This window comes from Rhinolophus sinicus, chromosome 7 (genome assembly GCF_057876585.1).
Source record: "Rhinolophus sinicus isolate RSI-liver-muscle chromosome 7, RSI-T2T, whole genome shotgun sequence".
Classification (NCBI taxonomy): domain Eukaryota; kingdom Metazoa; phylum Chordata; class Mammalia; order Chiroptera; family Rhinolophidae; genus Rhinolophus; species Rhinolophus sinicus.
Window position 1 is genome coordinate 35,240,240 of NC_142507.1, and position 21,499 is coordinate 35,261,738.

Consider the following 21,499-nt stretch of genomic DNA (forward strand, 5'->3'; position numbering starts at 1 on the left):
GTATATTTTAAAGTGTGCCATAAATCATGGATCACACACAATGCATTAATATGAAATGGGCAACAGTTTCATCCTCCATAAGGACAATGCTCAATGTGACACATGGCTTCTGGTAAAGCAATGTCTGTCAATAAAAACACTGCGGTGTGTCTTCATCTACCTTATTCATTGGATCTGGCACCATGCAACTTCTGGCTCTTCCAAGAGATCAAAATGACCATGAAAGGAAAATGTTTTGAATCAATTCAAGACATCGAGGTGGCCACGACAGTGCAACTAAAGACACTCACAAAAGGGGACTTCCAGAACTGTTTCAGACAGTGGCAATCATGATGGGATAAGTGTATTCAAAGCGAGCGGGAGTATTTTGAGTGGGATTAATGGCAATGTGTCTTTTACAGTAATAAAATTTTTCATTTAAACATTCACCATACTTTTTTATCACACCTCAAGAAACAGCTCATGAAAAACTACTTCTCTGAGATTTCAAAGAAACCGAATCCACAAGCCTCTTGCAGATATGCAAAGATTGATAAGTCTGTGGTTTTCTGAATCAAATTTAAAAAAATTGTAAAGCCAAAACAAGAGAGTTAGAAAATCAAACAAAATAAAAAATAAGTAAACAAAACCTTTATATTTGGTGGTCAGAGAGTTGGCTGAAAATGTACCTCTTTGGTGGTCTTCCAAAAATATGTAAGATGACTGGTCATACATATGACAACCATTGTAATCTAGTTTCCTTAACTTTGACGCATCTATTTTCTCATGATCTTATTTGTCTTTTCTAAGGAAGATGGGATATATTGGAAAGGACACAATAGAGTAAGATGACCAGAATTCTAGATCTGGCTGCAAAACGAAGTAATTTTAACAAGCTCAAGTAAATGATTTAACATTTTCAGCATAGTCTGCTTCATCAGTAAAACTAGGAAGCATATCTGAGTTGTCCATGTGCATCGCAGTAAAAACTGAATGCAATATGCAAAGCTACTCTGGAAATTGTACAGCACTGCATAAGAAAATATGTAATCCTTTGCATGTAAAGAATACGTAAAAGAAGAGTCATATTCATTCATGTATTCATTCAACAGATATTTAGTGAGCACTAACTGTTCTAAAAGCTGGGGACACAGCTAGTGAAACAAAACATATGAAGAACAAAATGCAAAAATCCCTGCCCGCCTCTACTTTATATTCTAGTGGAACAAAACAGAGGAACAAATTAGTGAGTGAAAAACAGAATATACTAGTAATGACTTCTGTGAAGAAAATTTGAGCAGTGAAGTCTAAGTAGAGCTAGATACTGAGGCTGGTTACAGTTTTAAACAGGGTCACTGGAGAAGGCCTTGCTGAGGTGACCACTATGAAAGGAAACTGCAAACTCTCAGTAAGCTGGAAAACCACCGAAACAGTCTGAGCAGAGGAATTTTGAAAGGATTCCTCAGATGTATTAAGAAAAGACTTTAGCAGGAAAAGACAATAACATTTCAATGCTATTGAAATAATCCAGGCGAGAGATAATGGTGGTGGCTTTAAAAGGTTGGTATGGTTGAAGGTGGTGAGAGGCAATCAGATTCTGGATATATCTGAAGGCACAGCCAAAAGCATCTTCTAATTAGGTATGGAAAGTGAGAGGAAAAAGAAAATTTAGGACCATAATAGTTTACTGTCAGTGAAAGAATGGATGGTGATGACTTCAAGAACAGATTTTGGAGGTAAAATCAGACCTTGGATTTTCAGCATGTTATGTTTGAGATGCATGTTAGACATCCAAACGCACACAATATTAAATACAGTGACATATGTGTTTTTTTCATGTAATATAGATTGTATTTTTATAAATTGTTAATTATTTCAAAAATAATTTTAATTGTTACATAATTTACCACTGAGTGGATTTGCCCTACCTTACTGAATCATAACCCAGTGGTTGGAATTCAGTAGGTTTTCCCCTGTATTTTCTATATTGAACATATAATGTGAAAATCTTCTTTCTACTCAATTCTTTATCTACATTCCTAATTCTTTTCTTAGGATAGTTTATTTACTAGAAGATGAATTACTAGGTGTGTGTTTGATAATTTAAAGGCATTGTTATGGACTGAACTGTTTTCCCCAAAGTGATATGTTGAAGTCCTAACCCCCAAGACCTTAGAATGTACCTGCATTTAGAGACTCTTTAAAGTGGTAATTCAATTAAAATGAGGTCATTAGGATGGGTCCTGACCGAGTATGATTGGTGTCATTTTAAGGGGAAATTTGGACATAGGTATGTACAGAGGGAAGACCGTGTGAAGACACAAGAAAAAGACAGCCATCTATAATCCAAGGGAGAGGACTCTGAGGAAATCAATCTGCTGACATCTTGATCTCAGACTCCTAGCCTCCAGAACATTGAGGAAAAAATTTCTGTTCTGTTACCACCCAGTCTTTGTTATAGCAGCCCTAGCAAACTAACACAGGTGTTAATGAATATTGTCAAAGATATTATCAAACTGCTTTCTAGGAATTTGTACCACTATACATTTAAGGGAGACGGTCCATCTCACTGCATCGTTGCCAATTAAAAAAAGTATGATAAAATAAGACACTCAATTTAGAAGATAACATTATGGAATAAAAATGGTATTTCCAAAAAATAATAACAACAATCATAATAAAGAAAGCCTTCTTTCCAAATAAAATTCTGACCACAAATCATTTTATAATCTATAAATGAGACCTCAAGAAGTCATCTAATTTATCTGGATCATAGTTGTCACACCTTTAAAATTAGAGATTCAGACTTGAAAATTCAAACAGCTTTCTATGTCTGAAAATTACATGATTTTTTTTCAGTGCTCTTTAATTGTTCACATCAGTCTATAGGATTACATCTTATAGTTGGTCTATTCCTTGACCTAATGTAGACTAGTGTCCTTATATGGACCTCTACTAGAAGTATCATGCAAAGCTCACAGAACTGGAGCCAGGAAAACACTTCCAAACCCAGATTTGCTATTAAGTGGCTGTGTTATCATCGCAAGTAATACTGTTTCTCTGTATTTTTATTCTTTTTTTTAATTAAAATTTATTGGGGTGACAATGGTTAGTAAAATTACATAGGTTTCAAGTGTACAATTCTGTATTACATCATCTATAAATCCCATTGTGTGTTCACTACCCAGAGTCAGTTCTCCTTCCATCACCATATATTTGATCCCGTTTATCCTCATACCACCCCCCACCCCCCTTACCCTCTGGTAACCACTAAACTATTGTCTGTGTCTATTAGTTCTTGTTTCTTTATTTGTTTGTCTTGTTCCTTTGTTGCTTTCAGTTTTATACCCCACATATCAGTGAAATCATATGGTTCTCGACTTTTTCTGTGTGACTTATTTCACTTAGCATAATAATCTCAAGATCCATCATTTTGTCGCAAATGCCACTATTTCTTGTTTCATTCAAAAAACTTTATTGGCTGTCCAGTGACAGAAAAATAAAAAATCATATTTATAAACTTATATGTACACTCAATTCCCCTGCTCAAAGAGTTCATATGAAGGAAGGAAGAAGTACATGGAAATAAACCGAAATTATTATATTAAGCAGTATATGCAAAGCACCAAAGGAGCTAATGTTTAAAAAAAGCTAATACTATTTATTGTTTTACTAATTAATTTGAAAAAATTAATGTTGGGAAAATCAATTTTAGAAAATCAGGTAAAAAGGAAATTGCTTTACAAATTTAAAGATTTATAATCCCTGAGATAGCATTTTAAACATTGTCTTGCAGGTTGTACTTAATCCCCATTTATAGTTTCACAGCCCCAGCCTTGTTATCACCTCATAGGCCCAAAATATTCTAACAATGAATAATCTCAGAGATTTTTGCTCCTGCACTGCACCTGGATATATTACATGTTCATATTGAACATCTCATGTCATATGTTCCCCAAGGACATACTTTACAAAAGATTTATAGAACAGTTTACCCTTTTTCAGTTCAATTACATCTGTATATGGAAATTCTTCTGTACCATAGTGTCATTATATGAAAAATTTTAAGAGAAAGTTCATAGATTTATAAGAAAAAAATTCTGGCACCAAAATAAATGTATATGTTGTTTAACTGTTTCACTAGATTTTTTTTAAGCAGTAAAACTAAGCACATTTGGAGATTATTCTAATATAAAATATTTAAAATAAGAAAAAAATCACAGCTGTATTTTATGTATATTTAATTGTATTTGTAAGTACATGCATAATTTTGTCAGACAATGTGTAGAATGAGATAATTTTCAGTGTGAAATCAAGTATCAATGGTACTTACAAAGCAGTTCTTATCATGATTTCTTTTCCAATGTTTCTTGTCTAATTTCTTGGCTGATGTGGAACGCAGAGTTGCATGAGTTTGTGTTCGAGGATTTAACGCCAGGATACTCTGAAGTATAAACAAGGTATTAACATATGTAAATATGGTGGCATAAAAAATCAATTTTTATTTTAAGATCCCATATACACACACACACACACGCACACACACACACATGGATGCACACACACACACACACACAAAGACATACCCTAAAAATGTCATTTTCTCCTACTATTGTAATTCCACAATAAACTTATCTCAAGTAATCATTTGTTAGGTGATATCCTAGCTGATTTTATAGGAATATTTATTAGTAATAATATGAAGGATTTAAAAATCATGTGAACTATAACAAATGACTTTTTAATATAAATTTTATATTTAGTATTCTTAGATGAAAATGATGTCAGAAAATAAGCACTTTATTCCAGATTTGATTTAAAATAGTAATATCAATACTCTCCACTTTTAAGTTTATATAGTTTGTAAATTGCTTTCACATGCACTATCTAATTAAACTTACATCAACTACTATTGTCTCAAAATTTTGGATGAGCAATGAAATTCAGTGGTTAAGAAACCTGCTAGAGTCCCTCTGCATTAACACGCAGAGAGACTAAATTAGAACTCAGTTCTTCTGAGTGCTGGGCTTACATTCAAATACATCCAAAAATAAAGTCTATATTTTACTATGACTGGGTGAAGTATGAAGTAGAATAGAAAACCTTTTCAACCACATGTGTAAATAATACTATATGGCATCTGAGTCACTCAATAAAGAATTAATTTCAAAGCCCTGTCTTAGGCAAACCTTTAAAACATAACCACTAGGGGTCATTTCTGGAATGTCGATGTAAGGACCTCTGTAGATCAACTCCCCAGCAAAACAAACATAACTGATAAAAATAAAGAGTCCTTTAAAGTCTCCAGAAATGTCCTTAAAGCCATATAGCACATGAAGAAACATTTGTTCAAAAAAAAAAAAAATGTATTGAAATCTGGTAAGAATGGTGAGGATGTTTAACATTTGAAGTAAAACCAGCCCCCCACTTTCCACATTTCCAATTCAGCGGGACAGAAAACCCCCTGAGGTGAGTGCAGCGAAAGCACAGGGCTCCCTGTGCCCCAGCTTCCAGTTAAGGTTGTGGTATCTCTCAGGGAGGGGCAGGCTGTCATAATTTCTCATCCCTTGTCCCTGCCCCACCACACACACACCATTATGCAGCAGCTAAATTCCGGGAAAGTGCAGCTGAGTAGTCAGGAGCTCCCTTGTTTCATCCAGTCCCCACTAATAGAGCAGAAGCTGTACCTCAGGAGCAGCATGCCAGTAAGACTGGGGTCCTGATCACCCTCAGCTCAGCTCCCTTACAGTTTGGAGTGAACATAATCAGGAGAAGCAAACTGATATCAGAGGCTACTGCCTACACCACTGCCCTGCTCATAAAGCAGGAGTATCACTCTGAGAGAAGAAGGCCACTGTCACTACCACTAGCTCTGGAACTGTGGTTCAGAGATTTTATCCAAAAGGAAGAGAAAAGCCATAAAAACATACAGCTCTCCCAAAAGGAACTGACTTTATTTGAATTTGTATGTGGATAAACTCAAGCCTAGAGGTACTCTCAAAACCAATAAAGATTTTGATGGCAAACAAATAAGAACATTCTTGCAGCTCCCTGACAGCAATAAACAAAATCATAAGGCAGATAGTTTACCAGAGAGAACCAGAGAAAGAAATAGCTAAGAACAGCTCCCCTGGGGTCACAAAGAAACCAAAGATTCACCTCAAAAACTGCCCCTGCGAAAGGACCCAGATTTAATTGAATAACACTGTGGGGTAATTTCTATCCCAAGGCATTGTCAAAAATAATAGAAGAATCCACCAGCAATCAGTGGAGACTAATAGCTGGGTGTGATGCCAACACAGGTAGATGGTTTAACAAAGAAATCATGGGAAAGGCATGGAGAGCCCTGTTAAAAACCACTGTCATCACAGTTATTGTGCACATGCCCAGGGCTTCACCCAGTGCAAGTGCTATCAGAGGTTCACAGTGTGAGGGAAATAGACTTCCCTAAAATACTCCATCAAGTTACTCGACAAATAAGCAAACAATAACAGTAAGACCCCATTATTATGAGGGTACTAGTATCCAGAATTCCTACAATAAGTTATCTAAAATGTTCAGTTTTTAATTCAAAAATTACAGGACATTTAACGAAACAGGACTGTGTTTCCATATAAGGGAAAAAAAGCAGACAACAGAAATTGCCTTTCAAAGAGCCCAGGTATCAAATTTAACAAAAACTTCAAAGCAGCCATTATAAGGAACACATGACAACAATGTCTCATTAAATAGAGAATATCCATGCTGAGAGAGAAATTATAAGAAAAAACAACAGCAACAAATAGCCATTCTGGAGCTGAAAACTACAATAATTAAATGGAAAAATTTGCTAGAGCGGTTCAGTAGTAGATTTTAACTGGCATAAGAAAGATCAGCAAACTTAAAGAGAGATATATCAAGAGAGATTATGCAATCCAATTAATACGGAGCAAAAAAGAATAAAAAGATTAACTTTAGAGCTATGTGGTACACTATTAAGTACACAAAATACTATAATGGGAGTACCAGAATAAGAGGAAAGAAAGGAGGAGTTCCACTCATAGACCCAGTAGTAAAAAGGCTAAAAGTCAACACCAAAAAGGAAATCTTGGAAGCGACAAGAGGAAAACCAAAAAAATGACTCATCATGTACAAGAGAACTCCAACAAGTTTAAGTTGACTTCACATCCGGAATAAATGTCAGAAAGTAGTGGGATGAATTTGAAAGAATTAAAAATCACACAAAATAGTTCTCCAACCACTATGGAATGGAATTCGATATTAATAACAAAAAGAAATTTGAGAAATTTACAAACAATATAAATGAACACATGAAACATGCTGAGAGAAGCCAGTTATAAAATACCACATATTGTATGATTTCATTTATATAAAATGTCCAGAATAGGCAAATCTATAGAGACAGAAAGTAGATTGTCGTTGCCAGGGGCTGGGGAATTAGAGAGAAATGAGAATGCCTACTAAAGGGTATATGGTTTCATTTTGGGGTGATGAAAATTGATTGTGATGATAATATCACAACTCTATAAATACATTAAAAGCCTCTGAATTCTATACTTCATATGGGTGCAGTGTGTGGTATGCAAATTACATCTCAATAAAGCCGTTACCAAAAATATATAATCACTACATTCTACATTCAGTGGATTTCACTATATACTATATTCACCCTAATAAACATAATTGGGACTTACTTTATTAGCCCAATACAAATGACGATAATTTTTAGTAATTCCTATATATGACGGACATGACATTTCTTCAATCTATCTGTTTAGATGTCTATGTCTTCTGGACAACAAACATACACTATAGCTATGAGTTTTAAATGGTGTATTCCTTGTTAAACAATACCAAAGCCACTTATTGATAAGAACAAACATTAAAATATAATTACTCTCATTTTTACACAAAAAAATTAAAAATATTTTCTTATTATAAAATAGTATTTTTATCTAGTTATTTAAACTTGAACCCTATTAATTCAAAGAGATAAATAAAAAGATAACATTTTTTAAAAGCAGTTATTGTAGCCAACATTTAAAGCAAAAACAAAGCAATAACGAAAAAAACAATAACGAAAAAAAACTGGTAACCTGCAAGAAAGATAGCTGCATTTATTTCAGTTTTTACTTCCATAATCTATATTGTGATAAATGATTATGTTTATCTATGTCAGCAGAGTAATGTAACTTTTGAGACTAAGCATTCTGAATACAATTTATTGGCTGCTTATCACAGTAACTTTTCTTTTACATAGCAAAAGTAGAAAGTATAACATAACATAAAATATTGGGTTAACCTTTTGCAAAAAGGCAGTGACTTGAATTTAATGGATCTTGGGTAAAAATAAATTGAATTGTAGAGAATGGTTACCAAGGATTTGACTTAATAATATCCCAAATGAAAAGTGATATAAAATAAAAATACAGGACATGAGTGGTTGAGAGCTGTTAAAAACAATTTTCAAAAGCAAGACTTTTTAAAACTAAAAGTCAATATCATCAATAACTAAGAAGCTGGCAGAATAATACAGGGGAGTTCTAAATTACATTCTTCCTAAAAAATGACCAGAGCCAGGTCCTAACAGGGTCACAAGTTCCCCTCTCTGGATAAATTGAACACTTTAAAAAGCCAGTTAACCCTTTCAGATGTAAGGTATTTTACTTATAGAGGGAGATTTTTCTCCCATGCAAAGAATTTGGCCTTTGGCTTTCCCAATCACTTTCAGGAACACAATAAAAAATGTACTGGTGATTCTAGAGGCAGAATAACAGAATTTGAGAACATTTCACTGCACTAATTTTATTTTATGAAATTATAGAATTTGATCCAGAGACATTTACACAAGAGATCAAATCAGGGTTATATGCTGTCACTCTTTTGTCTGTCAACACTGTTCTGGGAAGTGGTTGGAATGTCTCCATATACAAACTAGAATTCTGCGTCTGAGGGTATATTTCCATGCTAACAGAGAGAGCACAAAGAAGATTCCATTATATTGATAACTACAATCATAGGCCCTCATTTCACAAATAAAAGCACAAAGTATTAGCCTGAAGATACTGGAACTGCAGTATTATTTGAGAGCTTGAATTTCAATTGCAGGATGCCACTTGGACAACATATCCTCCTTCTAAAATCATGGCTTTGTTTTATATCACAATATTGATTATCCAAGCATAATGCACCATTAAGCATCCTTCACTCTTTCCATTTTAAATTATAAACAAACATTCCCTCTTCAATACTGGTCATTACTTACTGTAATTCTGAGTCATTAAAATGATACATATATAGTGACACTTTAGATTTACGGGCTGAACTTGATGAGTTACATTTTGTTTTATTTAAATTATCCCTAAATTTTGTCTTTGATGGCTTATGCTTTGTACTCTAGAACCATGTTTCCCCCCAAAATAAGACCTAACTGGACAATCAGTTCTAATGTGTCTTTTGAAGCAAAAAATTAATAGAAGATCCGGTCTTATAGTAAAATAAGACTGGGTCTTATATTATAGTAAAATAAGACCGGGTCTTCTATTAATTTTTGCTCCAAAAGACGCATTAGACCTGATGGCCCAGCTAGGTTTTATTTTGGGGGCAACACGGAAATCATCTTCTACTTTCCATTGCATCAAGTAAAACAATAAAAATAAATAAAAAACAAAAACCATGCTTTTCTCATGTTTCGACAATTGGGCATAAATAATCTATATTTTGATAAAAACATTGAATCATGTTGCCATTTTTTCCTTGATAAATATTCTCAGCTAACAGGAAAACAGAAATACCTGTTGATTAATGCTTTTGATTAGTATTTGTTACTCCATTCAGACAACAATCTAACAAATTAATCGATGGAGAACTGAACTTTTCAGTACTTCCTTGCTTAACATTCTCATGCTTGCAAGCCCCCAGTCTCAGGCAATTATCCCACCTTTTGCCATGTCCATCATTAGTCACAGTGTAGGGTGAAATTAAGGAAGTATTTTAAGAAATTTAACAAGACACCCTTGGTTCCTGGATAAGCTCAAAACTGGTATGTTCTTTTTTTTTTTTTTTTTTTTAGTTTCAGGTGCACAAGACAAAGCACTACTTATACGTTTATCATTTATATCCCTCACACTGTGTGAACCCCCCTCCTCCCATCCACTATCCCTCTGACATCGCACAGAGCCATTACATTTCCACTGTCTCTATTCCTAATGCTGTACTCCGCTTCCTGTAACCATATACATATATCAGGCATCTACATCATCTCTGAGGTGGTCTCCCCAATGGGACACGTGTCCATCGGATACCCTACAAAATCTTTACGTTATTGATTACGCTCCCAAATTAATTTTCAAAACTCCGTATGTTCTTGGTTGGGAGCAGAAGAGGAAAGAATTTTGCACCCCAGGCCCACACTTGAGATATAAACAACTTCAAGATCTAAAAACCTTAAAAATCCATGGTAATCAGCCCTATTCAGAGACTTTCACATTTTCTTTTTTTTTTTTTTTTAATGCACTTCTATTCTTTGTCCTGGCTCAGCATTATTTTCTCTTAGGTTGGACTGCCTTTCCAAATAATTTATCTTCCATGTTTTTCATTTACTAGCTCTACGCAGTGGCTTAATGCACAATGCTAACTCATTGCAGTTAATAAATACTTGATGAAGAAAGGGGACTCTGACAATTCTAAATCTTACAACTTTCATTTTATTAAGTATTCAGCTAACCACTTTGCATAGCATCTGGGGTTAAATTTGGTCTTAGATCTTAGCTCTACCAATCTTCCTGGTTATTTAAACTCTCAAACTCTCTACTTCTTCAACTATAAAGTGGTAATTAGTAATAGCACCTACCTCAACCTGGGTAGGGTTGTTTTCAGGGTTAAATAAGATGATACATAAAACTGTCTGGAATGGTGCATGCACTAAGTGCTTACTACCTGTTATCAATTAGCATGTGATGGAACAAGATTTTAGACTCCATTCAACCAATGTATATTCATGATCCTGTATTGCCAATTCTGAATATATACCTGGGAATCATCTTTCTAAAATACAGATATAGAAAAAGACGAAGGTGAAAGGTGAATAGGTAACTATAAATAAGACAAAAGGAACGACAAATATGTATCCCAGATGAAACAGTCATTGGTTCTGAACTTATCTTTGCCCTAAGCCAGCAATTTCAAAGGCAGACTGCCTAAAAATGCAACATGCTCTTCACAAATTAATATCATAGTGTAGAAGGGTCATGAAATTCAAATACAGAGTTTTAAAATCTACTATGTACATATAACAATATAGATATCATTTTATAATACATATGACAGTATATAACTCATGGACCTTTGGTCCCAACATGTTTAGGTGAATTCACATTACATTTCCTTCCCAAGAAAAACAGGCCAGATCAAAAGTGATGAATTTATAAAACATCAAAAAATTCATCAACTGGAAATGAATGAACCCCTGAGAATGCTAGTCACATTCCCTGGAAAATTTGATTTATTTCTATTGAACAAATAGTTAACACAAATAAAATAGTTTGTACATCATAAAATATCACATTCACCATGTCACTCTCCTATTCCACATGAGAAGATCTGCCATGTGAAACTATGGTCTGGCTTTGCAAGGTCCAGTGATTTTCCATCACTTATAGAGTACACACCACACACCAGGCACCTAAGTGCTCTCTAATTGGGAAAAAATGTCTTTTTATTGTCTTTCTCAAAAGATTGAGAACTCAAATACAGGAACCATAACTTACACATCTGGTATTAATCTCACAATTCTTAATACAAAACAGAGCATTCCAAAGGTGGTAACTGATTCTGACTTAGACATGGCATTAGACAGCTCTGGCTGCTATAAAAGAATCTCATAGATTGAATGGCTTAAACAAGAGACATTTCTTTTTCACAGTTCTGGAGGCTGAGAATTCCGAGATGAAGGTACTGGCCTATTCAGTTACTAGTGAGAGTCCACTTCCTGGCTTGCAGACAGCCATCTACTTGCTATGTCCTTGCAAGGCAGAGAGACACAAAGGGCTCTCTGAAGTCTCTTCATACAAAGGCACTACCCCTATTATGAGGACCCCCTCATGACCTCATCTAACCCTAATTACCTCCCAAGAGCCCCATCTCCAAATACAATTACATTGAGAGTTAGGGCTTCAACACGTGACATTTAAGGGGGACACAAACATTCACTCTGTAACAGTCACGGAAAGGGTTCTGCCATCTGTGGAACTATGCAAATACTGCTAATATTGGGCATTAACGTAAAACAGTTTTATCTTGATTGCAAATGGTACCACACTGAGTCTACACTTTTATCAAGAAGAAACGTCAGAATAACAAAACACGTATGACATTGTTTAAATTAAAAATAACATTAACAAAAAGATTAACAACACCCATTAATTATTTTTTAAACTATTTGAATAGCAAAGCATTAATAATAATATGCACACTAATTTACATACTGTTTATACAGTTTCATTACAGGAATTGAAAAATACCATGTTTTCCCGAATATAAGACCAAGCCAGAACATCAGCTCTAATGCATCTTTTGGAGCAAAAATTAATATAAGACCCAGTCTTATTTTATTATAATATAAGGCATGGTCTTAATATAATATAATATAATATAATATAATATAATATAATATAATATAATATAATATAATACCGGGTCTTCCAGTAATTTTTGCTCCAAAAGACACATTATAGCTAATCATCTGGCTAGGTCTTATTTTCGGGGAAACATGGTATATACCATGTGCAAATACTTATTAAGTAATAAAAAAATGTTAAAAAGATGAGAATCTGTGCTATAGTTATTTTAAAATTTCACTACTTTAATCATTAACTATTTTTTATTTAGTATGCATCCATGCATGATATACTTACGTGAAAAATCAATATTTGGAAAAGGCATAGCTATGAAAATCCATGTTAAAATATCTGCTTGCAAGATTTGAATAAATATATGAATCTATATATAAAAACCCAAGACAGAATTATGTATGGAGAGAATTGATGAGGATTATTACATTACCAAAAAAAAAAAAAAAAAGTTCACCAGTCCATTAGTTAATTAAGAAAATTCATATTTGAGAATTTATAATTTTTCATTCAAGAAAAAGTAGTCTTTTTATTTCAAAACTTGTTTACAGAAAATGTTTGGCCTCAAAGTAACTTTATAATTTACCTTTAATCTATTAACTTTTGTGTTTAAGATAAATTGTTTTTCAAAAAAGCTATATTTACAAGACCAAGGTTCATTTTAGTTCCAAAGAGGCTAAGTGTATACACTAGGATGCTAAAAATAAAGCAATACTGGCCAGCAAATAAAAAAGCTGGGAAACTAGACAAGCAGAAGGACAGAAGTAAGACCTGGGCTGAGTTTAGATTTTTTTTTTTTTTAATTAACTAAATGAGCAAGTAGCATGATTTTCAGGTTCACAAAATTATAATACACCAAGAATCAACTAGTTGTCCATCATCTATTTGGTTAACAGCTAAAAGGAAACATGTATGGGCTAACAAGTAACTGATATCAGACATAAGAATTAAATAATTTTTAAAAAACACACAATTAATTTTGGATTTTATTAATATGAAGGATTATCATAAGATACTTTTTCTCCTGAGAAGGATAAGAGTGGGGTAAGGAATATGTGGTGAGTTAGGCAGCTGGACTATTTAAAATCAATAAAATGCTACATTTGAAAACACTTTTATTATTATGCTATTAGCGTTAGTATGATTCTCAACTCTGCATAATTGTTATGCAGTAGTCAATACTGCTGATGTGCTCTTCTATCCAGAAGATAGAAGATGCTTTGGTTTCCTTGACATCATGACATTAAGACTTCTTTTTCTATTCACTCGCCATACTTTTGTGACTTCCATTTCCCCTCTTGACCACACGGAAATGTTCTTAGATCTCTACTGCATGCCCCTCTACTAATGATTACTTTTCTGCAGCTGAGTTTTATATATCTGTTTTCCAGATCTGGAGATCTCTGCCTTGACCTACAGTCATCCACTTCACTGGATGCCAAGCAACCCACTTCCATGCCCCATCATCATCCAGTTTCTTCACATCAAAAAGCAAGCAATGCATTGCCTTTTTTTCCCCACAACTTTTTAACTCCACTTGACTTCTGTCAATAATACCACCATTTCTGCAGTAAATTGGACTTCATATTGTGGTCAGTCCATAACTACTATTGACTACGATGTCAGTCAATGTTATTCCTGTCTGGCCTGTCCTTTGCATTATCTATTTCTCCAACCCACTGCAGATCGTAGTATGCTTGGGTTATAGGATAATAATACTCCTTAATTAAACTGTTCACAAGTCTGTACTTTTTCTTATCCTCCATCCACACATATAAATGCGTGCACACACACACAGAGATTAAATGGCTCCACATTACACACATATCAATAAAAACTATGACCTTGCTACCCAGTCTGGTACCCATTTACCACTCCAACCTACCTCCATTCTCACCTACTTCTTGTTTATTGAGTCTATGTACAATCTACGTCCATACCTCTGTCCACATCACTGCCTATGTCTAGAATGCAGCCAGTTATGTTAGTTTAAGTAGTAAGTTTTCTTTAAGTTCTAAGAACCATTTCCTCTAAAAATGAAGAAGAAATAATTCTCCCTCTATTTAGATTGTACCCATGTACTTCTAGAGAATCTGTTGCCACTGTCATTCATTTGACACATCAGATATATATCAAGTAATTATTAATATATACATAAACCATCTCCCATCAAACTGGTCAGCAAAACCCTCAAAAGCAAGGATATAATTTACATATCCTCATATCTTCAAAACCAAGCATAATACTTCATTAGTGAAAATATGCAAAGATAAATTGTTAATGAGAAAAATTCTTCAGCAAAACAATCTCAAAAAGCAGCAAGAAACTCCCACTGAAGAGTGAAGGGACTTTAATTCCGGCAAAATAAACAGAATTGTGTTTTCTTTTTAGTGTTGATTCTGTTGCAGAGGACAAAGTGTACTTTTCACCAGTTACAAATATTTTAAGCCATATAATCATTAATTACTCCCAAATGGGAGGTCACTGTATTCACCACTTTCATTGGAGTCTTATGCAATGTACTCACTGAAGTAGCAGTGAAACACTTTGAAGTAAAATTGGCAATCTGTGATAATAACGTCTGCAATGAGTTCTGACAAGAAAACAAATGTTATTTGTTATCTATCCACTCTCAAAATGTTCTAGGGTCAAATTTTTGGATTTTATTACACAACACAGACATCTCCAACTTATGAAAGACGTGGTTCCACTTCAGGGAACAGGCAGAAATAAATAAAAATAAAGTGGAAAATCTATAGTATAAGGTCAGATCAACATATCTCAGTTCTTTACCAAACATGACCTAGCAATTCCAATTTAGGGGCATAAATACCTCACTTTAAATAATTTAAATTTAAACCTAAAGTAAGATGTAAAGAAATAATGCTTCTTTTACTACTCTTCATTTCTAATTAAACACTACTTGACCCAAACTGGTTTCCATCCAAGGATAAAGAAAATTAACTCTCTGCTTCTTCTTTGGGTCTCTAGGATTTAGTACATTAGAGTTGTAATGGACTTTACATATTAACATTTGATATCCCATCGTAATTCGGAATTCCTATTCCAAACACTCATTGAACTATATCAACTGAATTTATCAAAGAAAGTGCTATTAGGTAAATAGGAAAATGGCATGAACATTTCACAGAGGAATGCATGCATATTTCCAATTTAAGAGAGAGAAATGGTCTTCACTGCAAATAAGTTTCCGCTCTTATCATTACCTGAAATACTCTTGTCAAGTTCCCGATGATGAATACACTGCCCAATACTTCTCTTTGTGCTTCTGCTGTCATACATTTTACTTTTTTAAATATTTAATGTGTCTTTTTCTTTCCAAGGGATTTTTATAAAAGCTTTATTGAGATATTATTCACTTACCACACAATTTACATATTTAAAGTGTATAATTCAATGGTTTTTAGTATATTCTGAGTTGTGCAACTATTATTATAATCAATTTTAGAACACTTCATCAATCTCTCTCCCAAAAAATATCCATACCCATTAACAGTCATTTCTTATTGTCCTCAAATGCTACTGTCTGACTCTACAGGTTTGTCTATTTTTTCCCAGTTTTACTGAGGTACAATTGACAAATAAAAATTGCATGTATTAAAGGTGTACAATGTGATGTTTTGATATACATACATATTATGAAATAATCACACAAATCAAGCTAATTAATGTACCTATCACCTCACATAGTTAACTTTTTTTAGTTTCGTGGGAAGAACATTTAATACCTACTCTCAGTAAATTTCAAGTACACAATACAATACTATTAACTATAGTTACCAAGCTATACATATGAGGTGTGATAAAAAAAATACAATGAATATTTAAATTTAAAAAATTATAGCAATGACATAGTACCATTAATCTCCCTGAAAATACTCCCTCTCGCTTCAAACATACTTATCCCGTCATTCTTGCCACTTTCTGAAGCAGTTATGGAAGTCCTCTTTCATGAGTGTCTAGTTGCACTGCCATGGTTGTCTCGATGTCCTGAATTGATTCAAAACATTTACCTTTCATGGTCATTTTGACTTTGGTGAAGAGCAGAAGTCACACAGTGCCAATTCCAGTGAATAAGGTGGATGAGGACATACAGTAATGTTTATATTTGAGAGAAATTGCTGTACCAGAAGCGATGTGTGACATGGAGCCTTTTCGTTGTGATCACAAAGTATGGTGAATGCTGCTGACCAGTGCCATCCTACAGAAGAAAGGCAGGGATGTTCAATACCGGAAGCTGCGCACTGAACCGTAGTTAACAGTGTGTGGCAAGTTTCAACTTGTTCGGTGCAGTCAGTTGGGTGTGAGCTACAGTTGAGAGAAGGTATGTTTTAAAGTGTGCTGTAAATTATCTTCCATCATGACAATGCTCTGTGTCACACATCGCTTCTGGTATGGCAATTTCTGTCAAATAAAAACATTTCAGTGTGTCCTCATCCACCTTATTCAGCATATCTGGTACTGTGCAACTTCTGGCTCTTCTCCAAAGTCAAAATGATTCAGGACATCAAGGCAGCCATGACAGTGCAACTAGAGACACTCACGAAAGAGGACTTCCAGAACTGCTTCAGAAAGTGGCAAGAATGATGGGATAAGTGTGTTCGAAGCGAGGGGGAATATTCTGAGGGGGATTAACAGCAATGTGTCTTTTACTATAATATTTTTTATTTAAATGTTCACCATCTTGTTTGATTACACCTCATATTTGATCTCTAGAACTTATTCACACTGTTTAACTGAAACTTTGTACCCTTTGACCATCATCTTCCAATTTCCCCCACTCTCAGTCCTTGGAACACCACCATTCTAATCTCTGCCTTTATGAAACTGACTTTTTCAGATTCTACATATAAGTGAGATCACATAGTGCTTGTCTTTCTGTGCCTGGATTACTTAGTATAATGTTCTCCAGTTTCATCCATGATGTTGCAAATGACAGAATTTACTTCTTTTCATGGCAAGATAATATTCCATGGTATGTATATACCACATTTTATTTATCCATTTATCCATTCATGAACACTTGAGTCGTTTCTATAACTTGGCTATTGTGAATAGTGTTGCAATGAACATAGGACTGCAAATATCTCTTTAAATAATGATTTCTAGCCTTTAGATATATATCCAGAAGTGTGATCACTGGATCATAGTTGTATTTTTTAAATATTTTTTCATGACTTCCCTACCCTTTTCCATAATGGCTGTACCAATTTACATTCCCACCAAGAGTGTACAACGGTTCCCTTTTCTCCACATCTTCACCAGAACTTTTATCTTATATTTGTTGTCTTTTATTTTTTTGGTAAAAACCATTCTCATTGCAATTTATATTTGCATTTTACTATTGATTAGAGATGATGAACACCTTTTCATATACCTAATGGCCATTTGCATGTCTTCTTTTGAGAAATGTCTGTTTGGATACTGTGCCCATTTTTAATTGGTTTATTTGTTTTTTTGCTATAAATTCACCCATTCTGACATGTTATATAAATAGAATCACACAATAGATGGTCTTTTGTAACTGATTTCTTTCACTTAGCACAATGCTTTCAAGAATTATCCATGTTGTCTTTTATTTTTATAAATGTTATAAACTGCACACTATATATTTTTATTTAAACAGTTATCTTTTAATGAGGTTTAATAGGTAGAAATCATTTATTTACCCAACTAGTCACCATTTTTGTAGTTTTATATTCCTTTGTATAATTCCACCTTGTATCATTTTCCTTCTAGTCTGAAGAACATGACTTCCTTTAACATAATTTATAGTGCAGGGCTACTGCTGGTAAATTTTCAGCTTTTTTTGTCTGAAAAAGTCTTTTTTCACCTAGGTTTTTGAACTCTAATTTCATTGAGTATATAGAATTCTTAGTTGAGAGCTTTTTTCCCCCCAGTAATTCAAATATGTTTCTCTGCTGTCTTCTCACTTGCATTGTTTCCAACAAGATGTCTGTTTTTACATTATCTTTATTCTTCCGTGCCTAGAGTGCCTTTTTCCCTCTGTCTACCTTGAGGATTTTCCGTTTATTGCTGGTTTTGGGCAAGTTGAGTATTATATGCCTTGCTTTAGTTTTCTTCACATTTTTTCTGCTTGGGCTCCATTGTGCTTTTTGGACCTTTGATTTATTTTTTCAAGTTTTTCTGTCTTCCCATCCCTTCCACCACTCCTCTTTTTGGAGGGATTCCATTTGCATACATATTAGGCCACTGAGGTTGTCCCACAGTTAAATTGTTTCTCTCTCCCTGTTTCATTTGGTCAAGTTACTATTGCTATGTCCTCAAGTTCACTATTTTTAATTCTGCACTATCTATTTTTAATCCTATCCAGTGCATCTTTCCTCTTAGACATTGTAATTACCATTTCTAGCTAGAAATTCATTTTGGCTCTTTTATCTCCTATGCCTCTACTTAACTTTTTTAACATGTAGAATACAGTATAATAACTTTTAATGTTTTCTGCTAATTCTAACATCTATGGCAGTTTTGAGTTTGTTTCAACTCATTGATTTTTATCCTCATTACAGGTTGTATGTTCCTCCTTCTTTTCAAATATGCCTGGTAATGTTTAATTGGATGTCAGGTATTGTTGGGTGCGAGATGTTTTTGTATTCCCATGAATATTCTTGAGTTTTGATCTAAGACAGTTGACTTACATGGAAATAGCTTGATCCTTTTGGGTCTTCCTTTTAAGATTTGTGAGGTGGTACTTGAGCAGCATGTGGTCTAGGGCTAATTACTTCAAACTACTGAGGCAAGAGACTTCTGAGTATCCAATGTCCTGTGAATCACAAGGTTTCCAGTCTGGCGAGTGGGAGCAGGCACTCTTCCCAAACCAGTGTGAATGTCATACTGTTTCTTCTAGTTTCCTCAGATTGTTCTTTACCCAGCCCTGGGTCATTTTTCTTACATTTATGTGCTGATTATTACTCTGTGGAAGGCTCACTGGGGATCCTCTGCAGATCTCCAGGTTTCTCTTTGAGATGCTCTCTTATCTGTTACGCTGTTCTATAAACTCTAGTTTCTTGGTCTCCCCAGACTGTCAGCTCTGCCTCCTCACCTGAAGGAGTCCACCAGGCTCTGTGTGGCCTCCCCTTTCCTGAGCTGAAGCTTATAAACTCTCTTAAGAAAGTAAGCTGTGGAAATACTGGGGCTCTCCTTGTTTGTTTATTGTCTCTCAGGGACAATTTTTTTTGTTGCCTGATGTCTAATACCTTGAAAACCACTGCTTCACACACTTTTTTTTCCTTTTTTATCATTTCAGGTGGCAATTTACGCAGGAAAGGGTTCATTCAGCAGGCCTGAGTTGCTCCAATCCTGCACATTCCCCAAAAAGGCCTATTTTCAGAAGTGGCCCTTCACCTATTCCTGAGAACCAAGCTGACAATGTTGTCTGGTAAGAGTGCAGTGCATGCCAAAAGCCTTGGGCCACACTGTACCAGTTTGAGTAGATATTTTAAGCTAACAGTGTGATTAATGATGAACATCTGCTTTTTCTTTGCTGATCTGAGGTTTGGGTAACTAAAATCAGTCATGCAGCACTATATACCTACTATACTAATGCCCAATAAAAACTCTGGACACTAAGGCTTGGTTCAGCCTCCCTGGTTGGCAACACTTCATACATATTGTTACATATCATTGCTGGGAGAGTTAAACATGTCCTGGATAATGCCATTGAGAAAGGACACCTAGAAGCTTGTGCCTGGTTTCCTTTGGATTTTGACTTACGTGCCTTTTCTCTTTGTTCACTTTAATCTATCTTTCTTTGTAATAAACTATAACAATGAATATAACAACTTCTGTGTTCTGTGAATACTTCTAGTGAATCAAAGAGCCTGATGGGGACTCCTGACAGAAAATGTAAGCCCATTTCCCGTTATGCTTCCTTGAGCAGAAGTGGAAATAGAGACAGGAGAATCATATTTTAATGGCCACTCCCTCCTACAGCCTTAACTTTGTAAAGCAAATTGACCAAAAGCACACAGAAAAATTCTCAAAATGTCACTAAAGTGATTATTCCACTCTTTTATATTCAACTAAGTACCAGACAGTAAGACATATTTAGAAGTGTTGGTCTTTTGGGAAGTTTCATCAAAGGGATGGGTGCACCCTTCTTTTCCCCTTCCTGTCTCCTTTTGGAGCCCTAACTTCCAACTTAAACAGTGACGTGGACTTGAGGATACAAGAGCAGAAAGATAAAAACCAGTTGACAAGAAAAAGGTACCGCATACCCTGTACTAAGTATCTCTGGACTTCTTTACATGAGGAAGAAATAAATTACTGTCTTATTTATGTCTCTTTTATTAATTTTTTTACATTATGCCTGATAATCTGGTTCTCACAGTGCCCGAGGTGATTCTAGTGGCCAACTAGGTGTGGGAAGCACTGATAGACCAATCAACAGGGAAAATATTCAGAGCCAGAGTATATATAAATGTCAAAATGGAAGCATTTGGCTTATGTACTTAAAAGACAAATGGGAAATCACATCAGCATAAGTTAGTATTTTTCTTGAAATACATCAACATGTCAAAAATCCTAAACCAAAAATTACTCACTTCAAAAAATAATCAATGGAAATGTTGTTGTGCCAGCATAGGAAAAAAAAAAAAAAAAAAAAAAAGATTCATTTTAATCTCCATTGATCGGCTGCTAATAGGTTTCTCCATTTTAAATGATATGAATTTTTTATAATATGGCAAAACAATGTGAATAAAAATTTACGCAGTGTTCCTTTGTAAACTATTTTCTGGAAACCTTCATAATCATCCCCTGCACACAACTCCCTCCCTTCAATCCACACTCCCAAACAAGCTGTGTTAAAACACCTCCCACCAGGCTGTGGGAGATAACACACTTCTGAT

The 21,499-nt window shown here is 34.6% G+C and overlaps 1 protein-coding gene across 1 annotated transcript in view; it reads right to left on the reverse strand.

Moving 5' to 3' along the window:
- DPYD (dihydropyrimidine dehydrogenase) overlaps nt 1-21,499 on the reverse strand; it is a 797,040-nt gene that overhangs the window by 758,172 nt on the left and 17,369 nt on the right. The window contains exon 2 of the mRNA XM_019747023.3: nt 4,313-4,423. Within this exon, the coding sequence (XP_019602582.3) occupies nt 4,313-4,423 (111 nt within the window). The remainder of the gene's footprint in view (nt 1-4,312; nt 4,424-21,499) is intronic.